This window comes from Phodopus roborovskii, unplaced genomic scaffold (assembly GCF_943737965.1).
Source record: "Phodopus roborovskii unplaced genomic scaffold, PHOROB, whole genome shotgun sequence".
NCBI lineage: Eukaryota > Metazoa > Chordata > Mammalia > Rodentia > Cricetidae > Phodopus > Phodopus roborovskii.
This window is the reverse complement of record NW_026126571.1, coordinates 30,734,262-30,755,000: the sequence shown is the minus strand read 5'-3', so window position 1 is coordinate 30,755,000 and position 20,739 is coordinate 30,734,262. Positions and strand designations below refer to the sequence as shown.

The window sequence follows — 20,739 nt, the reverse complement described above, 5'->3', positions numbered from 1 at the left end:
TGCGAATAGAGTTTCTATGAATTCTCAATTCCTCATACAGAGTGAAAGTCTTTTATTAAATGGAAGTTTTAAATGCTAACCAAAGCAACTTATTTTTAATCAACATTTCTAGACTGCTGTCATAGAAAACTCACTGATAGCCATGAGACCTCTGAGATTGAGATGTTGCTTTCTCAAGTCTGTTGTTGAGTTTTTCTATAGCTGGATCACAGGACTGTGCCTTCCTAAAGGGGCCTGTCAGACTTTGGTTGGTTCTTCTGGGTATAGACCAGATGGGTAGCCTTCTGGCACCTAGGGCATGGCAGCAGCCAGATGTGGTGCCGTGGGTCAAGTGCCACTGTGTTCCTGAGATCCTCTAATTTCACCGGAAGTCTTGATAGCAGACTAGACTGGGCAAGTAGAATTGCTTTTTGCTTTTTTTTTTTTTAATTATTCATATTTGCTGGGCTTTGGTGGTGCACACCTTTAGTCCTAGCACTTGGGAGGCAGAGGCAGGCAGATCTCTGTGTTTGAGGCCAGCCTGGTCTACAGAGCAAGTTCCAGGTCAGGCTCCAAAGCAATACAGAGAACCCTGTCTCATAAAACCAAACCAAAAAAAAAAAAAAAATTATACATATTTATTTGTGTGAAGGATGGGGAAAACATGCCATAGGACAAGTCTGGATGTTCAGAAGAAAACGTGGTAATTGGTTCCCTGTTCCCTCTTTCCACCACGTGGGTACCAGGGTTGTCTGGCTTGATGGCAAGCCCCACTCCCTGATGTCATCTTGTTAGCCCCGTGCTATCCTTTGGAAGCAGACAATGCTGATGGGAATAAACGTGGAGAATGCAATTGAATGTGTCTGGCCTAGCTGCAGTGAGTCACTTCCCAGTTGTTCACATTTTCACTCCATTCTGTGTGTTGGGACTGAGTGGAGTGTTACCCTCAAAAGCAGCCTAGAGAGTGGGGTGTGGCTGTGCAGCAGAGCCCTTGTCTGGCCTGCGTGGGTTACACCTCCAGCATCAGCGAAATTCAGCTATGACCGGGAAGGGACAAGTCCCAGCATGGGGCTGTGAAGCAGGCCACCAGAGTGTGTGTCTTTACAAGGGCAGGGCAGGGCAGGGCAGGGCAGGTTGCCTTAACCACACTCTAAAAGGAGTTCTTAATTGGTCTAGATAATATAAGGCCAGAGTCAGATATAGAGGGAAATGGTAAGAGATCAGAGAGAAGGAGCAAGCCACAGCACACCTTGCCTCCGAAGCATCTCAGCAGAGAGCGATTTCCTGTTTCTCCCTGCTTATATCCTGTTTTTGCCTAGCTATGTCACCTCCTGTCTGTACAGACCCCCAGACCTCTGTGGTTAGCTAGTGGCAAGCTCCATTCTCTGATCCTTAGACAGGTTTATTTGTGCAAGAAAGTTATCTTCACGAGACACAGTCCTGGCTGTGGTGCCAGCCGTGCTTTTGGATTCCCTGCTGTCTAAATGTTGCTGGAGAACACCCAAAGCCAGGGCATCACCACCATTCCAGCAGCCCTAACTGCGTGTGTCTGCTGCAGAGATGCAGTGTGGGAGTGGGCCATAGACAAGCAGAGCCAGCAAGATGCCCTTGCCTGGATAGGGTATGGCCATAGGGGAGAGCTGAAGGCGGGGTGGAAGGGGGGTGTTTGTGTCAGAATATTCCAGAATGTTCTGTTATGGACAGGATAGGAAGAAGAGGCAGGTGAATGACTGAGTTGGAGGGATGGAGATGGTTCTGAGTGCACTAAGAGTGTGTTGGGACAAGAAGAGCCTGCTGAGACTTCTCAGAGCCCCAAAACCAGGTGGGGACTTGCCTGGAGGTGGCAGAACACCCAGAGGTTAGAAGACCAGGGCAGGCATGGAGCATGCTTATGGGGGATGGAGTCAGCCTGAAGTCATTGAAATTGTCTTGTGTTGGTAAAACTGCCATCCATACCTGTTTGTTCTCCTGGCCAGGTGTCTGGTAGGAAGTTCTATTCCTCCTCCTCCTGGCCAGCTGAACATGTGTCATAGACACCTGCTTCCTTCCTCTCAAAAGGCTAAGCAAGCACTCTACCACTGAACTACAGCCCTGCCATGGTGTGACAGAGGGTACCTCTGGCTCAGTGTTCAACAGTACCATACATAAGTAAGTAGTCCACAGGTGTTAGGGAAAGAGTATAGGACATCCTCATGTCCTCAACACCGAGCCAAGGTCACTATGCTTTTGAAGTAGAAACCCAATTGGTTATTCTGGGTCAATGCAACATATTCTAGTGTTTTTCCCAAGAACACTTTGCAAAATAGTATTTTCCTTAAAAAACACACACAGCCACCTGTCACCAACACCAACCACACTGAGGGAGGCTCCCAGCTGGGACCCATGCTTCCTATACCATCCCTTCTGGCAGGGTCCTCTCTAACAGAGATAACAACAGTTTAAATAAAAAAGGCAGGGGAGCAGGCAACAAGCGGTTGTCAGTACATACCTTTTATCCTAGCACCAGAGAGGCAGAGGCAGGCTGATCAAGGATAGTCTGGTCTAGAGAAGCCCTGTCTCAAATAAATAAGTGAATAGATAAAAGTTTATTTTTACTTTTGAATTGTATATGTATCTGTTCTGCTTAGCTATGTGCAATGTGGGTGCAAGTGCCATAGAGGCCAGGAGAGGGCATTTTATCACCCAACACGAGTGCTGGGAGCCAAGCTCTGGTCCTCTGGAAGAGCTGTGTGTGCTCTTAACTGTTGAGCCATCTCTCCAGCCCCCGCTGCTGTGTCCAGTACCGCCACCACATCTGGCACAGTGCTGGCATTTCTGCACAAGATCAGATGGCCCTACCCAGCTGTTCAACACCACACCTTGACAGAAAACCCCTGCATTAATGTCCAAGGCAGGAGCCTCCTGTCAAGCAGGCTGGTTGAAGAGATGGTTTCTTGCTCCCTGGCCTCTCCCAAGGCCACTGCTGTATAAATGCCCTCTTCTCAACCAGAGGGCACAGCTGTGGCAGGCCAATAGGCCTCCAAAAGGAAACCAAAGAATGACACTAGAGCACTTTGATGACATGTATTTGAGTTCTTCAGGAGGGGCCTTGTGGCACACAACTTGCCAATATGACATGACTTTTGTAAGAAGCCCCATTTCCTCAGCAGGGAAGTCCAGGCAGCACAGGCTTCAGCTGTCAGAACTGGAGGCAGGCCAGCTGAAGTCCCTGCCTTGGCCAGAAGAGTCCGGGTGGCAAAGCGTTGGTTCAGAGCATGGGGAAAGGCACCTTTCACAACAGGAAAGGCCACCGCATCACAGTGCTCGGGAAAACCAAGAATAGAGACAAGCCAGGACACAGGTTTCAGCCCTCTCCAGGCTCAGGCTGGCTGCAGGGACACCGGCGCTGCACAGGCCACTTTGTTGCTAAAAAGGCGTGAGAGGCTGCGCTTGGCTGCTGGCCTGCGTGGCAACGGTGGCACCGACTGCAGGCCACGTACATCCCAGAGGCGCAGAGCACCATCATGAGATGCAGTGTAGAGCACCTGACCGTGTACCTGTGGGCGGGACAGATGTTGGCCATGAGCAGGCTATTGGAGTCTCCTCCCTGTGGGAGGCCCCTTGCTTCCCTGGGACAGTATGGAGCTGGGCAAGGAGAATCCTACCTGGAGGCAGTTGATGACAAAGGTGTGGCCCCGGAACACCCTCTGCAGCACTCCCGACTGGGCATCAAAGGCCCGGGCGCAGGCATCCCCACTGCCAGTGAACACTGTGGACACATAGCAGTGCACTGGACCCTTCCTGGCTGCCACCCTGCCACCTGCCCCACAGAGACACCCTAAGGGTCAGGTAGGAAACATCTGGAAACCGGTGTCTCACCCCTCAGGGGCAGGTGCCCTTCTTACACCCTACCGAGTTAAGCAGACTTCTCTGCCTCATGTTTCTAGGACACTCAACCACATCTTCCAGGCTCTGTCTCACCTGCCCGCCCATCACCTACACCCAGGGCCAGCCAGAGCCCAGACCCCATCTGATTCCCTCCTTGGGCTTTCCTCTGTCATAACTTGGCTTGGTGGTGCTCTGGCATTAAGGACACCAGAGCCCCTGGAATCCTTGCTGAGGCAAGGCTAAGTGCCACCACACTTCCTGGTGCAATGAGGGGGCCAGTGACTCCTTTCTAATCAGTACTGGTAAGGCTGGCGATGAGGACCCCCCCAAGTAGCCAATTCTACTTCAATTACCATCCTACACTGACTTCCTGAGAAGCTGCACCCTGAACAGGAGGCCTGCAGTTCACATAGCAAATAATGCAAAAAGCAAGGAGATAACAGGGGCCTATTAGTAAGCAGAGTGGCTGGGAGGGTGGGGTAACTAGCTCCAGCTGGGAGGTAAGGATGCTGAGCCACACACCCTTCAACACCCCTAGTGAGAGCGCTCCTGGGTGTCAGTTCCCAGCAATCCTACTTGCTTAGTTTTAACTGTCAACTTGACACAACCTAGAACGACCTGTCTCAATGCAGAATTATCTAGGTCAGGGTAGCCTGGGGCATGTCCTGATTGTTAACTGAGGCTGGAAGACCCTGATGTGGGAACATCACTTCATGGGCTGAACGAAGCAGCTGGCAGGCAGCATGGATGTACTCGCTTCTCTCGGTTCTTGACTACCCATGTGGTATAACCAGCTGGCTCAAGCTCCTGCTGCTATGGCCTCCCTGCAACCTGAAATCGTAAGACAAACCCTTCCCTCCCCCATGTTGCTTTCTGTCCAAGTGCTTGTGATAGCAACAGGAGAAACCCCAAGGCCACCTTGTATTTGCCACGTCAGGCCTGGCTAACGTCAGCACCTCTAGGCTGCTCCCTGGTCTTTGGTATCTACTTCTTACACTTTGTCTGCACACATTTTCCTTTTTTGAAAGCTTGGGGGTACACAGGGCCCCAGGGAGGTAGTTTCCTTGCTGGGTTTCCAAGGTTTCTTCCTTGCCTCTCTCCAAACTCCCCAAAGTAGCAGGGTCCAGCCCTGTGAGGCCGTGGGACATCTTGAATAGACTGGGTCAGGAGCAAAGCCCATTCTGTAGCCTTGTGGGCAAAAACCAAGAACCAAGCTCTGTTATCGAGAGAGGGGCCTATGGACAGTGGCTCCAGGACAGCTGTGCCTGTTGCCACCATGGGGAGGGGGCACAGAGGGGAACCTGACAGGATCTGAGGGCTAACTACTTTATGCTCAGTTAAGAGAGAGGTTCCTGACCAGGGAGCAGAGCCATGCCCACACTAAGGCTTGGGCATGGGAGGAAGGAAAAACAACTTCTGCATGTCAGGCACACTCTTAGGACATACTGGACTCAACTATCCATTTTCTCTTCACCCAGCATCTCCACATGAGGTCAAGTTCATTTTCCACTGGGAAGATGCTCATAGACCCAGCTCTGTGGGAGTCTGACATCTGCTCCTAGGGGCTTATGGAACTAATTAGGAAGGGGACACCCATCAGTGAAGCTAAGGAGAATGTGGTATGACCATTTGGGACCTAGGAGACAAAAGGCAGTGCTCCCTACCGGACAAACCATCCACCTTTGGACACCACTGAAGTGAAAAGGTAGCTGGCTCAGTGACAGCAAACCATGCAGGCGTGGGAGGCAGAAGAGACAAACCAGGGGAGAAAGGTGGGGCGGGCAGACAGGCGTGGCGCGGGCAGTGTCGCAGCAGTTCACTTACAGGTGCCTGCGTGGTACTTGAGGGCGCTCACACTGTGCCTGTGTGCCGGGAACGTGCGCACTCTCTCCCCAGTGTCAACCAGCCAGCACTTGACAGTCCTGTCTGCACTGCCCGTGTACAGGAGCCGGTCCGTGAGCTGTAGGAAAAGCAGGAGGGTCAACGCATTGGCCCTGATGGCCAGGCAGCCCTCAAATCATTATTTACAATATGGGAAGCACTGGAAAAGCAGGGTGATCCCAAACGGTACTCCCCATCACCCACTGAGTCAGTGCTGGTTTGTTTTTCCCTTGGTGAATATGGGCCCAGAAGGCAGTGTCCTCAGCCCTAGAAAGCCCTGCAGACCCCCGACAGAACCCTACAGATGCTAGACAGAGCCCTGCAGATTCTAGAGAGCCCCTCAGACCCGGACACCCCCAGGCCCCATCCAACCCTGCAGACCCCAGACAGCCACACCCTCAGAGCCTCTCCACTGGCTGTCCCTCCCCCACAGGCTCATTAGTAAAGCCTCGGTCCCCAGCTGAGGACACTCATGAGAGGGAGCAGAGCCTCTAGAGACTCGGAGGACACGGGGAAGCCTTGTCACTAACTGGCAAGCTCAATGCCCAGCAATAAACAGAAGCCCACTGCCAACACAGTATCCTCACTCACAGCAGTGCCCCCCAATACTCCTGCTAAGTCATGCTCCGGGTGAGGGTCGGTCCGGTCACTTCCACACTCAGCCCCTGAGAGACTGAGAAGGCTGTTGTCACCCACCAGTAGCATTTGTTACGTGAGAACCGGGGCCCAAGACTGAAGGCTGACAAGATATATACAGCCCCCCATACAGGAGCAGAGGCAGTGTGTTCAGAACCTCGCCGTACTCCTAACAACTGAAAAAAGTCCTGTCTGTAGGAGAAGAAGAAGGTTCCTGTCAGCTCAGGAAATACAGACACGGGTCAGGCCTTAGGGGATTTTGTTGATGTTTATTTTTGTGAGTGCATGTATGTGAGTTCATATTCTCTCTCTCTCTCTCTCTCTCTCTGTGTGTGTGTGTGTGTGTGTACACACATGCATGTTAAGAGGACAGTGGTCAACCTCTGCGACCCTCAGGCATCCTGGGCAGCAAGCCATAGGGCTCAGCCTGCCCCTGCCTCTCCAGAGCTGGGATTCCTGGCACCTGCCACCACACCCAGCTTTTCTACATGGTCCTGGGGCGAACTCAGCTTCTCGGGCCACTGCTGTGCCACTATCTCCCTTTGCATACATTTTCATGAAGCTTCTTCAGCAGACTTAGTGTCCATTTTCCTGGCAAGGTCTGCACTGCTGAGATCCGAATGTATCTCTCACAAAGCTTTGGCTGGATACTTTCCCCAGTATAGGAGTGTGGGGGTGGGCTGGGGCCAGGTGTATCGTATATACCTTTAATCCCAGCACACATGAGGCAGAGACAGGTGGATCTCTGTGAGTTCAAGGCCAGCCTGGACACTAGAATTCCAGGACACCCAGGAGTACACAGTGAGCCCTGTCTCAAAATAAACAAATATTAATTAAAGAGTGTGGGGTTGGGAATGCCTAATAAATGGTGTTTAATGGGCTGGGCGTGATGGTGCACGCCTTTAATCCCAGCACTCAGGAGGCAGAGGCAGATGGAGCTGAGTTCAAGGCCAGCCTGGCCTAAGAGTACGTCTCAGGAACCAGGACTACACAGAGAAACTCTGTCTGGAAAAACAAACCACTCCACCTGTGAAAGAGCTGGTGGACCAGCACTATGGACTGAGGCTATGCTATGAATGGTTTCAAGCCTGAGTCCCCTCTCCCTTCACCCACAACAGGACATGCAATCTGGCCACAGCTGGACAGGCCTCACCTCCAGGCAGATGACCGAGCCCTGGTGCTCCCGGAAAACCCGCAGCTGCTCCCCACTCAGGATGTCCCAAGCACGGACGGTGGCATCAGTGCTGCCTGTGAAGGCTGTGTGGCTGGAAACATCCAGCACCAAGCACAGCACTGCACCTGTGTGGCCCCGAAGTGTCTGGTGGCAGCAGCCACTGGCCACCTGCCACACCTTGGCTGTATCATCCGTGCTGCCAGTCACTAGGAGCCCGCCACCCATGGCGGCCTCCAAGCAGGGGTCACTGGGCAGGTCCTTGGGGGCAGAGTAGGCCAGCGTTAGCACACAGTTGCGGTGGCCCCGGAACTCCTTGGACACTTGCCCTTTGTCCACAGTCCATGCACGTGCTGTCCGGTCATAGGAACTGCTGAAGAGCTGGTCATTTGCAACTAGGATCCTGCGGGTAAGAGGCGAAGGGGCTGAAGGCGTCCACCCGGCCCTCACAGGCACTGAAGCTGACACAGCTTCCAAGCTCTGTCCTGCTCTCACTTTCCAAGGTCTAGCCCAAAACACCACATGTCCACATGTCTCCCCCTCAGCCTCTTTCCCTCTGTGACAAACCTGCAGGCCTGACCCTTACCCCAGCAGGACCATGTCTCTGGTGCATGGACTCGTGTAACACTGTATCCAAGTCAGATACACAGGGGAAGAGTGGGCACAGGGCCCACTTAAAATAGGGAAAGCCCTTCAGGGAGAAGCTGAGGTAGGAGGATTGCCTTGAGTGCAAAGCCAGCCTGGGTTCCATAATGAGTCTGAGGGCAAGCCCAGGCTATAGAGTGAGACCCCACCTCAAAAAGCCATGACAGACTGGCTCTCTTAAGTTGCCTTTTCTGGGGGGTGGGGGGTGGGTGTCAAATCAATGAGAACAGTTTGTGACAGTTCTCTGGTCAGCAGTCTGAGGGCATCTAGGAGGACTCACACACCTAGGTGGGCTTCTGATTAATGCCTGTTTCTGTTTTTGGTAAGACAGTCTGTATGTGTATATGTGTGTGGGGTGGGAGGGGGTGAGGCGTGGGGATTCCTCTAAGCCAGGCTGATCTGGAGCTCATTCTATAGCCCAGACTGGCTTTGAAATTGCACTATCTCAGTTTCCCAAGTTCTGGGACAACAGATACAAGTTACCATTCCCAGCCAATGACAGGCATCTTGTTGGGGAAAGGCCAGTTTGAACTGTGAGAACTGAGTTCTCCTTCTAGATCTACAATCTCCTGCAGATACTTTCAGACTGTTGAGCCACCTCTGATGTGGCCTCTGGAGCCAGGGTTAGCTTGAGTAGCCAATATGCCTGCCTGGAGGCCCACACACACCCTCCTGGCTGCAGCCCTCTCCTCTGTGTCCACACAGAAAGGCCCTTGGGTCTTCCCCAAGTAGGGCCCCTCCCATCAATGTGACCTCGAGGGTCTCTATGCTAGGCATCTACTTGGGACTTTAGGAGCCCAGGGTAACTATCGTGTGTCATAAAAATAACATCAAGTTGATCTGGCCAGCAAACGAATTTCCACTGCTCAAATCCAATCTAAACTCAACAAGGAAAAAATGCAGATCCTGATCAACGCTAAGAGACCTTCAGCAGCCACATGGAAGGAAGTTCGAAAATACCACACTGTGTCCTCCTCCTTCACCAAGCCCTGCTCTACCACTGGTGGCATGTAAGCAGTCTCCTCTGGAATTTGCTCCCATCAGTGGGTACTGTGGTTCCAACACTTTCCCATACCCAGAGGGGCCGTGAGGGGGTGTGGCTCCCGGAGGGGTGCACACGAATATATGAATGGTGCCTCTTTCCCGTGGCTCCTCTGCTCAAACCCCCTGCTGCCACAAGCAGTTACTACACTGCTCAAGGTCAGTGCTACATTTCTGTCTTCTTGGCCCATGCCACCAGACTTGACTGACCTGTTCACGATGGACGTGTGCCCTCGGTACACCTGCAGACACTGCCCGGTCCTCACATCCCACCTCCGGATGGTGCAGTCAGCACTACAGGTGAAGGCAGCTTCATCCTCCAGCTGGCAGAAGGTCACATAGCTCTCATGACCTACAACGAGAGGAAATGTGAGCGGGCCAGGTTCCAGCTCTTGTCTCCCTATGTGTGCAAGCAGAGAGAAGAGCAGGAGAGCATGAGCATCTGAGGTGAATCTGGAAGAGACTAGCCCTTACTCTATCCCACACACGGGGCCTTACTTTGCAGCCCAGGCTAGGCTTGAACTCACAATTCTTCTGCTTCAACCTCAGGGTGCTCAGGTCCCAGGAGTAAATCACCATGTGACTTTTAAATCTCTCTCTCTCCCTCTCTCTCTCTCTCTCTGTGTATCAGATATATACACACATGTGTGAGCAAGTGGCCTGTTCTCCTACTCTCTGTGTGTTCTCATGAATCTCTCACTGAACCTAGGCTGAGGATGAGCCCCAGTTATCAACCTGTCTCCATCTTCCACAGCACTAACCACAGTAATTTGAAAAAAAAAAAAAAAAAAAAACACCCTCAGCTTTTTACATGTTCTCCGGGGATCTGAACTCAGGTCCTCATACTTGAGCAGTAAGCACTCTGATTCCTTGAGCATCTCTCCAGGGACCTCATTATTTTGAGACATTTTCATGTAGCCCAGGCTGGCCTTGAACTCCTGATTCTCCTGAGATTACCTCCCACCACTGGGATTAAAAGCATGTGTCACCACACCCACATCTTTAATCTCATTTGACAATTTCCATTTCATAGCTAGAGTCAAGCAGACAGGAATTTTAGCAGTCTCTCAGGAAGGGTCAAGCTGACAAGCTGATTTACTGGGTTTTTTTTTTTTTTTTTTTTTTTTTTGGTTTGTTTGTTTTTTTTTTTTTTTTTTTTTTTTAGGTCCTGGGTTAAGCTTAGCTCCGATGAGCTTGACTTCCTGGATTCTAAGAAACAGAATTGTAATAAAAGCTCTCCGTCTTCTGGGAGAGTGCATGCCAGGCTGCTCTGAAAACAATGCAAGAATTAAGTAAACCCTTAAGAAACGGCAGACTGTGTTTCCCCAAATACACAAGTTGATGAAAAAGCTGAGGGCAAATCTGTTTGGCAAAACACAGCCCAGATTTTTGCCAGAGTTTATAAATATTTCTTAAAGTCAACAAACTTCCCTTGAGACCAGTCTGCCTCACTCTCCCCAAAGCCTCTTAGGAGCTGAGAAACCCCAAGCAAGGCTGCCAAGGCGTGCCAGGCCTACGGGCACTGGCATGGGCAGGGCTCCAGGCCCTCCAGTGACTTTGTATGGGAGTTACCTCCCATGCCCCTCTAATAACCCTGGGTGGGCGCCACAACCCATGGCCCCTAAGGACGGCGAGCCAAGGCTGGCCGAGGCCCACAGCAACTGCTCCAGCAGCGTCCAGCTGCTGACATCCCATCTACACAAAGGGTCAAGTGCAGGAGCAAACCACAAGTTGAACGATGAAGAAGCACTTGAGAGCCACGTGTAGCTATTGAGCCATGGCACCCTGACGGTGGCTCCTCGGTCAGCGCTGCTGAGGTGCGGTGGACAGCTAATGGCACATTAGGGGAAGAGGGGCTGGACACACAGATGAGAAGAAAAGTGGCGATAATTGAAAGAAGCAATTTTCAATGCAAAACACCCTCGCCTCTGACTACAAGTCAGGCTGACCTAGCAGCCCCTGCCCTCTGCCCTCTACAGCCAGACACGGAGCCAAGTGAAGCTCCTACAGCACCCGGGTCTCTACTAAAAGTAAGTGCCTCTCCAGTCTCTATAGCTCACTCCCCATTCTGCAAACACACTTGGGTCAGAGCCTGCCTGCAGAGGGCCTGGACTCTGCCATGCCTGTCCCCTTGCACATCCCCCAAACCCCCACCCCACCCCACTACCCTGTAACTGGTGACACCAAAAGACAGTTGGGCCAGATGCAGGGCTCGTAGGGTCACCACCGAGGGTGAGAGGAGCCGTGTCTGCCAGCTCTGGGCCTATCACCTCCAGGGACCTTGGCTTTCAGCTGTTGGAATTGTGCAGAATAAGCAAAAAATGCTGAGCTTAAAGTAAATATTTTTGAAGGGATAAAGAATGCAGATAAGATGTAGTTATTGCATGCAGAGGAGCAGCTCTGGGGGCTCCTGCTGAGGCAGCGGTCTTTGCCTCCTTGGGCGCTGAGGGCTTGCCAAGATCTGCTCTTCCCTCTGTGCATAGGAAAAGTGGCTGGGGCTTCAGGGAACTCCACTACAGCGAGCATGAAACAAGGCCTTTTTCCCTTTCAGTGTCCCAGGGTCACACAATAAAGCAGCTGGGTACCCCAACTGCCACTTGGTGACAGGGTGGCACTATCCTTGGAGTGCAAGCAGGTGTTGTGATTTGTGGAGAAAGGTACACTTGTCGGGTGGCCCCAGTCCTCCCACTTCCAATAGATTCACAGTGGGAGACCTGGGGCCGAAATGTCCCCCTGGGCTCTGTCTGACACAGAGGGCTGCCTCAGGCTGGCTGTGGAACTTTCTCCACAGCTGTCACCGGGCTGTTGTAACTGCATCTCCCTTGGGAGAAGTGATAAGCCAGTGGCTCGACTCTGCATTTACACTCTGTCCACTTGGCATTGTTGCTTTCTTAGATGCTTATAAGTTACCTACATAAGGGGAGCCAGGAGCCTGACTGGCTCAGCCCTTCAGCAGACATCTGGCACTCAGAAATGCCACAATGGACAATGTCAAAAGCACCAGGACTCATGGTCTCTCTGCAGGCTGTCACTCAGAACTGAAAATCACATCAGGGGTTCCTGATTTCTGTGTGAGAATTCAGCCCATATGTCCAGTCATCCACCATCAGCCACTTAAGACAGGGCCTACTCCTTCAGCAGCAGCACAGCTGTAGCCTTCCCTCAGCCTTCCCTCTGCCAACTTTCCCCTCACCCTTCAGACAACAGGGAGCCTGCCACTCAACCCACAGTGGCCTCGGAAGTGCTGTCACTAAAACAGATGCCAGCTTCATGGAGTCCTTCTGGGCAAATATTGACTTGCGTGTGTTAGTGGTCCTCCCAGGATCCTCTATGCCCCGTTAGGGGCTGGACAGACAGTTCAGCAGTGAGGAGCACTGGCTGCTCTTCTAAAGGGACTGTGCTCAATTTCCAGTGCCCACACAGCTGCTCAAAACTGTAACTTTAGCCCCACAAGCTCTGACACCCTTTTCTGACATTAGGTACACATGCAGGCAAAACATTCACACACATGAGATAAAAGACTAAAACTAAATTTGAAATGAATGGGTTGTTAGTCACAAGAAAACCAAACCAAACCATGGTACCTCATCTCCTCATCCGGCCCCTATTTATATGCCTTTTTTTCATGGCTCTCTCAAGGCTAGCAGTTAACACTTTGCTTGGGCCCTGTCCCTGGAGAGTGCCCTCCTCTGGAGCTTGCAGCTGTGAGTGGCTCAGAGTATGCTGAGGCCAAAGAAGGGTGTGAAGCATCCACAGTGGGCTAGAACCTTCAGGCCAAGTCCCTGACCAAACAGGGAACACAGATATCCAGTGTCATCAAAGACATGGATATTCCACAGAGGGAAGATTGAGGCCTGGAGACCATTACCATTCCAGCACTCCTTTTCTCAAAATAAGTGCCAATCAAGCCTTTTTCACCAGAGGTCACCTGCTGCATCTGAAAGGCATCCCTTCCAAATGTGTGTGTCCACAGCAGGAGGCCTGAGCATTCCAGTCCTGTTGATGCTGCTCTGTAACTCTTCTGAGAGAACATCCTCCAGTGCCAAGAGCCTCTGCTGCTGAGAGCTGATAGAGAAGCCTGAACACATAGAGTTGCCAATCCCAACCACGCTGCCCAAGAAACAAATCCAAGACTGTCCAAACAATAAGCTTGGTTCCAAGGCCTTTGCAAGCCTAAGACTGCCCAAGAGTTTAAGCCCTCCATAGGAGCAGAATGATACCTGCATTCACAGGCAGTACTTAGGGATGAAGCTTGCTTCTGAATGGCCATACAACCAGGGTACAATTTCCCTGCAGCAGGACCCTGAGCAGAAACAGTAGCCAAAGCAGTGGGCTGCTGTGGACCAACCTTCCAACCTTGAACAAGTCCTCTAGTTCACTCCCACTTTGGGGATGCTGAGGCTACACTCACCTCCAGGCAGCATCCAGAAAACGCAAGACATTCTGTATCAATAATTACGTCTGCCTTTGTCCATTTCTGATTCCTAATCTGGTATCAGTGGGTCTTGCAGCTAAGACCACTAACTGTTTTTTCAGAGGTCCTAGGTTCAATTCCCAGTATTCACATGGCGGCTCACCTCATCTGTAACTTCAGTTCCAGAGTATTTGATGCTGTCTTTTGGACTCCTTGGGTACCAAGCATATAGTTGGTGCACAGACATACATGTACGCAAAATACCCAAATGCATAAAGTAAAACTTAATTGGAGAAAAACAATAATAAACTGGTGTAGATTCTAGTTTATGAAGTTTAACCACATAATAAAGTATATAGACATATGCCTTAAAATATAAGGTATGAAACAAGCATTCTTTACTAAGTAGGTATAGAGGCATATACCAATAATCCCAGTATCTAGAGGAGGGAACATTAAGATCACAAGTTCCAGGCCAGCCTGGTCTACACAGTTCCAGGACAGCTAGGGCTAAATAAAAAGACATTGTCTCAGCTGGGGCGCTGGTAGCATACGCCTTTTATGCCAATACTCAGGAGGAAGAGGCAGGGGGATTTCTGTGAGTTCCAAGACAGCCATGGCTACACAGAAATCCTGTCTTAGAAAAAAAAAAAAAAAAAAAAAAAAAACACGTCCTCTCCCCCCCAGAGGAGACACTGTCTGGAAAAGCTAATAAAAAGAGGAGCAGGGTAGGGTGGGGTCTATGAAGACAGCCAAGGGCTTGCATGAGGACCTGGGTTTGAACCCCAGCACTCATGTGAAAAGCCAGGCATGGTGATAGGTGCTTATAATCCTAGAGCTAGAGACGTGGAAATGGTAGATCCCTTAGAGTTAGCCTAGCTTACTTGGCAAGTTCCGGGCCAGTGACAGACTAACCCTCCCAGGCCCCCATGGAAAGCAGGCAGTCCCCCAGGAACACCTAAAGTTAATCTCTAGCCTCCATATCCAGGTGCATACACTTGCACTCATGTGTGCCATACACAAAAGTGTGTGCGTGTAAACAATCCTACTAATATCTCAGGAGGAAGTGTCGGGGGAGACCTTGTTTTTCCTGGGGGAAGGGATACAAACAGAAAGATACAAATAACCACATTGACTCATGCAAACTCAGTCATAATCAGGATCTTATTGCAGGAAAAAAAAAAAAAAAAAAAAAAAAAAAAAAAACTTTATCCCTTTTGTCCTGGCACAGTTTTGAATGCTAGAGTCTTAACCCTGGCAAGAACAGCCTTGGTGGGTAAGCTCCAACAGTTTCTCCTCCAGTGAGCCTACTCTCTACTGGGTGAGGTCAGGCATCCCTCAATGGAAAGCTGTGTTAGATATCGCGACGGACGAACGACCCAGCCAGGGCCACTAAAGCTGGTGTGAAGAATGCTACGTGCCAGTCAGTTGGTTCAAGGGTGGGCCCAGGAAACTTGGCAAGACTCCAGAGCTGCCGCCAAACAAGCCACTGGGCCAGAACCAGCCTGAGAAGCCCAGACTCTCCAAAGAAAACCCTCCCTGATAAACAGGAGTCCCGCTTGAGTCGCAGGCACAAGCCCTCTGCAGGCTAGCTGTGCACTACAGCCACCAAGAGCCTGGTAAAACAGCAATGGGAAACACCAGCCACGCCTGGCATGGGGCAGGGACTCAATTCCAGGTATTTGGGAAGTGGAGACAGGAGGGTCAGGAATTCAAAGTTACAAGGTGAGTATGCTAGCTGGTTTTATGTCAATTTGACACTAGCTGGTCATCTGAGAGGAGGGAACCTCAATTAAGAAAATGCCTCCAAAAGATCAGAGTGTATGCAAGCCTACAGGGTTCCTAAGTTAACGATTGATAGGGGAGGGCCTAGCCTATAGTGGGGTGCCACCCCTGAGCTGGTGATCCTATGCTCTGTACAAAAGCAGGCTGAACAAGCCATGGAGAGCAAGCCAGTCAGCAGCACTCCTAATGGCCTCAGCTCCCACCTCCAGGTTCCTGCCATGCTTGTGTCCCTGTCCTGACTTCCTCCAGTGATAAACAGAGCTGTAGAAATGTAAGTCTAGTAATTCCTTTCCTCCCCAGCTTGCTTTTGATTGTGTTGTTCCATTACCACAACAATAACCCTAACTAAGACAACAGTTTGAAACCTGAGGGTGACATGAAACACTCCCTGCCTTAAGAAACCAAAATCTCAGCACTTCGGAGGCAGAGGCAGGCAGATCTCTGCAAGTTCGAAGCTAGCCTGGTCAACCAAGTGAGTTCCAGGACATCCAGGGCTGTTACACAGAAACCCTGTCTTAAAAAACAAACAGAGCTGGGTGTTGGTGGCACACACCTTTAGTCCCCGCACTCAGGAGGCAGAGGCAGGCAGATCTCTTGTGAGCTCGAAGCCAGCCTGGTCTACAGAGTGAGTTCCAGGTCAGGCTCCAAAGCAATACAGAGAAACCAAAAAACCAAAAAAAAAAAAAAAAAAAAAAAAAAAAAAAAAGAAAAAGAAAAACAAACAAAAAAGAAAAGAGAAAGAAACCAAAATCAAAGCCAATTAAAGCCAGCCAGGTATTAGTAGTGCAGACTTAATTCCAACACTCAGACCTGGGGGTCTGAGTTCCAGGCCAGCCTGGTCTACAGAGCGAGTTCTGGACAGCCAGGGCTACATAGAGAACCCTGTCTTGAAAAAACAAAACCACCAACAACAAAAAAACCACAAAGGGGGTAAAAAAAGAAAAGAAAAAGGAAGGAAGGAAGAAAGAAACAAAGAAAGAAAGAAAGAAAGAAGTCAAAATCAAACAAAAAGCCAGTTCCAAGGTTCTGCTCTGGGAGTGCTTGGAGCCGGGCCTAAGAATGGGCTCTGCTGTAAACCCCAGTCTTTTCTTTGGGAAACAATACATGTTTTACTTAGGCTACCAGCTCTCCTATGTGGGGCTGTCAGTGAATGCTGGCTGTGTGGGGAGGAATGTGGACCAGTTTGTAGCCAATTCCCCATCTTCACACCAGCTCCCAAGTGCCTGTCAATCCTACATTCCTCCCTTTGGGGCCATGAACTAGCTACCTTATACTGTTTTCACTTAATACTGATAGTGTAGGAATGAAGCAGTTTTAAGGCTAACATTCTATCTTGCTGGAAGGGCTTGAGCCAGGCCACCCAGCATTTGCTGATCATGGTGGAAAAGTTACAGATAAAGAGCATACCTTGTGCAAAAAGCTTGGCATGCCTCAGGTCTGCACCTACTGCAGAGGCCAACAGCAGGCCTGAGGGACTCCACAGAGCAGCGTGGGGAGCACCCAGAGAACACAAGGCTGCCCAGAACGTGAGTAGTGTATGAATCCACGGGTACCTGAGACACAGTACACTTCTGTGCATGATGTACCTTGTTTCATTTGAGATATGGAAGATGGACGACCCCACTTCCCAGAAATTTGAATCAATTCTCCCCTTTCTTCTGGCCATGCCTGAGATGAAACAAAAAAGAGCTGGGGGAGGGGCACTTGAGGGAGAAGTTCAAATCTCAAGGATGACCCTCAGCCCTGAACAAGTCCCTAACAAGGCGATACCAGCTCTGTGTCTGGGATAGTGTCACAGTGTGAAGATAACCACAGCGGCCTGGATTCTCAACAACTTCTATTGTTACAATGGCCCGCAAGTACAAATGTCGGCCAAAGGTTACCAGGTCAAGGAGTGAGGCAGGATATATTCTTTAGGGTATGGGCACGACTTCTTTTTGTTAAAAATTGTTGTCATAGATTTTGATGATTCCTCCCTGGGGTAATGGGGCGGGGGCATGGGAGGATGGGAGGGAACTGGGATCGGTATGTAAAATATTTCTCAATTTAAATACAATTTAAAAAGAAAAAATTGAAATACATCCCCCACCCCAAACAAAACCTGTTGTCATGATAAAGACTGAGTGGGACAGGTTGACAAAACGATCTTGCATTAGGATGCGCGCCCCTTGGTCACCCACACCCAAGCACCCTCGGACTGGTCACCGTGCCCCACCAAGAGCTCAAGGGTTGGGTGAGCTCCCCGATGCGAAGGAACTAGAGCTTTGCTCTTCCAGAAGACGACAGCAGGCCGGGAAGAGTGAGGTCCCCGGTGCAGGGCAGGTGAGCATGAAGAGGCTGAAAGGGTCGCGAGCACGCGCACCCGTCTACCTTGCAGGAGCGCGCAGCACTGGCCGTCCACGGTGCTCCAGAGCCGGGCCGTGCCGTCCTCGCTGCCCGTCAGCAGGCGCTGCCCGTCGGGGCTCAGACTCAGCCAATTGATGCCTCCGCGGTGGTCTGCACAGACCCTCAAAGCCGACCCGCTGCTCCCCATCTCAGGGTGGGGGTAAAGAGGCCCTGTTGCCGGCTAGAGAGCAATGCTCCAGCGTCCGCTTGTGGTCCTGGCAGGGCCCAGACGGACTGCGGCCATCGTTGGGGGGAGGGTCCTGGCGCCCCACTGCTGCACAGGCTCGTGGTGTGGCGGGGAACAGGGACTCTGACTCTCCACTGGTATCCTCCGCTCCTGCAGCTCGGATGCTGAGCTCCAGGTGAGTCCTCCCCTCCTCTGAACCGTCTTGGGGTGCAGGGGGTCCACCTCTGCCTCGTGGTGCACCCTCAGGGTCTGAAGCCGGCTGAAGAACCCGAGAAGCGGAGCGCGGAACAATACAGTCCAGCCTGGCTCCTCCTCGGAGACCACCCCTCAACCTGTCCCCTCCCACTTCTCCGGCCGCACGCCAACCCCCACCCCAGGACGCCCCGGTCGTTCTTTGGGAACAGAACTGAGATGCTACTCTGGTCCCCGTTTGGGGACCGCTTCCACGTGCTTCACGTGCGACCCTTTCAGCTGTCTATGCTGAGTTCTGCTCTGCCACTCCAGTTGTCCCTGTTCCCAGAGCCCAGAACGAGGAAGAGGTGGACCGAAGAGCCTGGAGCTGTGGGGGGACCCCGATGAAGGGAAGGAGCTGGGGAGCCCCAAGTCCGCCCTCTCTGGGGAAGGACGAGCACACAGCGAAGTCTACTTTGGACTGGGCAGGAGAAGGCTGGATCCCGGCCCTTGGGTGTGGGGGCAAGCTCAGATCGGGGAGGTCAGGTTTGCCCCTCCCACACCCATCACCACCCCACCCCCTACGTCCTCAGCAGGGCGCACGCCTCTGAGGTCCCACTGAGGTCTGGAGGAATCCTACACCCAGCCCAGAGCCCTCCCGGAGCTCAGTCGGCTGGTTCCTATTAGAGCAGTTCCGGGTGTCGACTTTGCTGGGGAGCGGGAAGGGTGACCCCCCACTCGGATCCTCCAGGTCCTAAAGGTAGCAGGGTTTCTCGAACCCTCCAGGGTTGTTTTTGGAGTTCAAAGAGAGAGGCAGGAAAACAGCAATGGTTTGGGGGAGCCAGCCCTTTGGGTAATGTGATGACCTGCCCTGCCCACTTGGCTGACCCCGTTCAGTTCCAAGAAAACCTCAGAATGGGTTCTATGGAACAGTCCGCTTTATTCCCCCGAGGGGCGCAATCAAATAAACGCATTTTTCCTCCCCTGAAACTTCCAAATCAGCTTGGACTTTTTCTGACGCTGAAGAGCCAGCAGTGTTTTGATGGGATATCAAGTGTGGAGGCAGGAGACCGCCTGGTGACCACAGCAAGGGTAAGGGACTCAGGAGCAGAGTGACTCCACAGGCCTATCCTGAGTTCATCTGGTATCATCGTCCGGTTGTGAAGACTGAAGACCGGTGGGTGGCTGGCTGCACAAGTGAGGTCTTGGGGCATTGTGAAGGAGTTGGGGAACAGCCAGGGCTAGGTGATGTGAACTGCCTCAAAGAGCTTGCCCAGCAGTGGATCTGGCAGGATAGCCATCCTGGGGGGAAAGCAGCACGTCCAAGGGGGTCACATGGTATGAGCAAAATGGGACTCTTAAACTTCTGGTTTGTCCATTGGTCCCCAGGAAAACATCTGTTTGCTTCCTCAGCCCCCAGCCTGCAGAGGAACCAAATGCTATCAACCCCAGAGCCCACAGATTACTCTGCTGAACTTTGCCAGCTGCTCTATCCTAGATGAAGTTCATATCATTGCTCTCTTGAATTGTCATGGTTGAGCACATCTGTGGATGTTAGAAGTGCACGGTTGCAAAGAAAAAGACCACCATTCCAACTGGAGTGTCTGGACAAGACAGACTTCACTCTCAGACAGCAGTACACAGGTACACTGGGACAGAGTGAACACACAGAGATAGGTAGGAACTGCGCCTTTTCACCCTCCCCCACCCCCACCCCCCACCCCCCCACCCCACCCCCACCTCTGCTGAGGTCGGATCTTACTCATCTGGCTAGTCTGTAAAGATCTGGATCATGGGAAATGAAGATAGAAGGGAAAGAGCAGGCCTGCTCCAAGCCATCATAGATCAGTGGGCCTTTGGGTAAACAAAGGTTTTCCTGGGTGGAGAGGATTAGAACATTCACATAAAAGTCTAACAAGGTGGGGAAGATAAAAATATCTTAATTCTTTGTCCTAAATACAAGTTTTATAGTGTTTGATAGAAAAGGCTCATGTTTGACATTTCTTCCAGAGGAGTTGAGCACCACGAACTTCATCTCTTAGGGAGGGAAGGTCTCTACCCAGTGGTTGTGTGGTTAAGTGTGTGGTTGTGTAGTGTGTTATGTAGTTTCTGTGTTGGCTGGGTCACATCGCTGTCCTTTTCCTTTACAGAGTAGCTGGAAAAGCCAACAAGATTTTCCTGGAGACAAGACCAGTTGAACACAGCATCCAGTTCCTCTGAGCCTGGAGCAACAACCTAGAAACAACAAAGCTTGAGCTCCAGAAGCCAGGTAGGGCTGCATGCAGTACAGCTGCCCTGGTGTGAGTGTGGTCCCAGGCCTCCAACCCCCTGCAGGAGCCTGAAACCCTATATGCTCTGAGAGCTAATCATTTGCAGGGTGTAACGCACCATAAATAGAGGAATGGAGAGGGGTGAGGGAGGGGTCACATCCAAGAGGCAGAAGGAAAAGGCAGACGGTTCAGAAGAACCCGGCATCAATGGAAGTGGCCATCTGGTCCCAGGGAGTGCCCATCCCCAAAGCCACACAGATAGTGGCAATGTCCACCTGTTGGGAAGACTGACCCTCTGGGGACTCTA

General features: G+C 51.5%; 1 protein-coding gene across 1 annotated transcript; it reads right to left on the bottom strand.

Annotated features, from left to right (window-relative positions):
* Window positions 1–3,041: 3,041 nt before the first annotated feature.
* Wdr86 (WD repeat domain 86) lies at window positions 3,042–18,566 on the bottom strand. Its single transcript, XM_051203239.1, has 6 exons — window positions 17,790–18,566; window positions 9,431–9,572; window positions 7,517–7,937; window positions 5,671–5,806; window positions 3,624–3,727; window positions 3,042–3,515 (listed from the first exon to the last, which is right to left on the bottom strand). Exons 1-6 carry the CDS (start codon window positions 17,950–17,952, stop codon window positions 3,339–3,341), a joined length of 1,143 nt encoding a protein of 380 aa, XP_051059196.1. The 5' UTR covers window positions 17,953–18,566; the 3' UTR covers window positions 3,042–3,338.
* Window positions 18,567–20,739: the final 2,173 nt, after the last annotated feature.

Excerpts from the sequence above, each read along its gene's own strand:
- Wdr86 (XM_051203239.1), bottom strand. The coding sequence starts at position 17,952 with ATGGGGAGCAGCGGGTCGGCTTTGAGGGTCTGTGCAGACCACCGCGGA. Across the intron at positions 5,807-7,516 it reads GCTCGGTCATCTGCCTGGAG|CTCACGGACCGGCTCCTGTA; the intron begins GTGAGGCCTGTC and ends CTTTTCCTACAG. Across the intron at positions 3,728-5,670 it reads CAAGTACCACGCAGGCACCT|TGTTCACTGGCAGTGGGGAT; the intron begins GTAAGTGAACTG and ends ATGTGTCCACAG.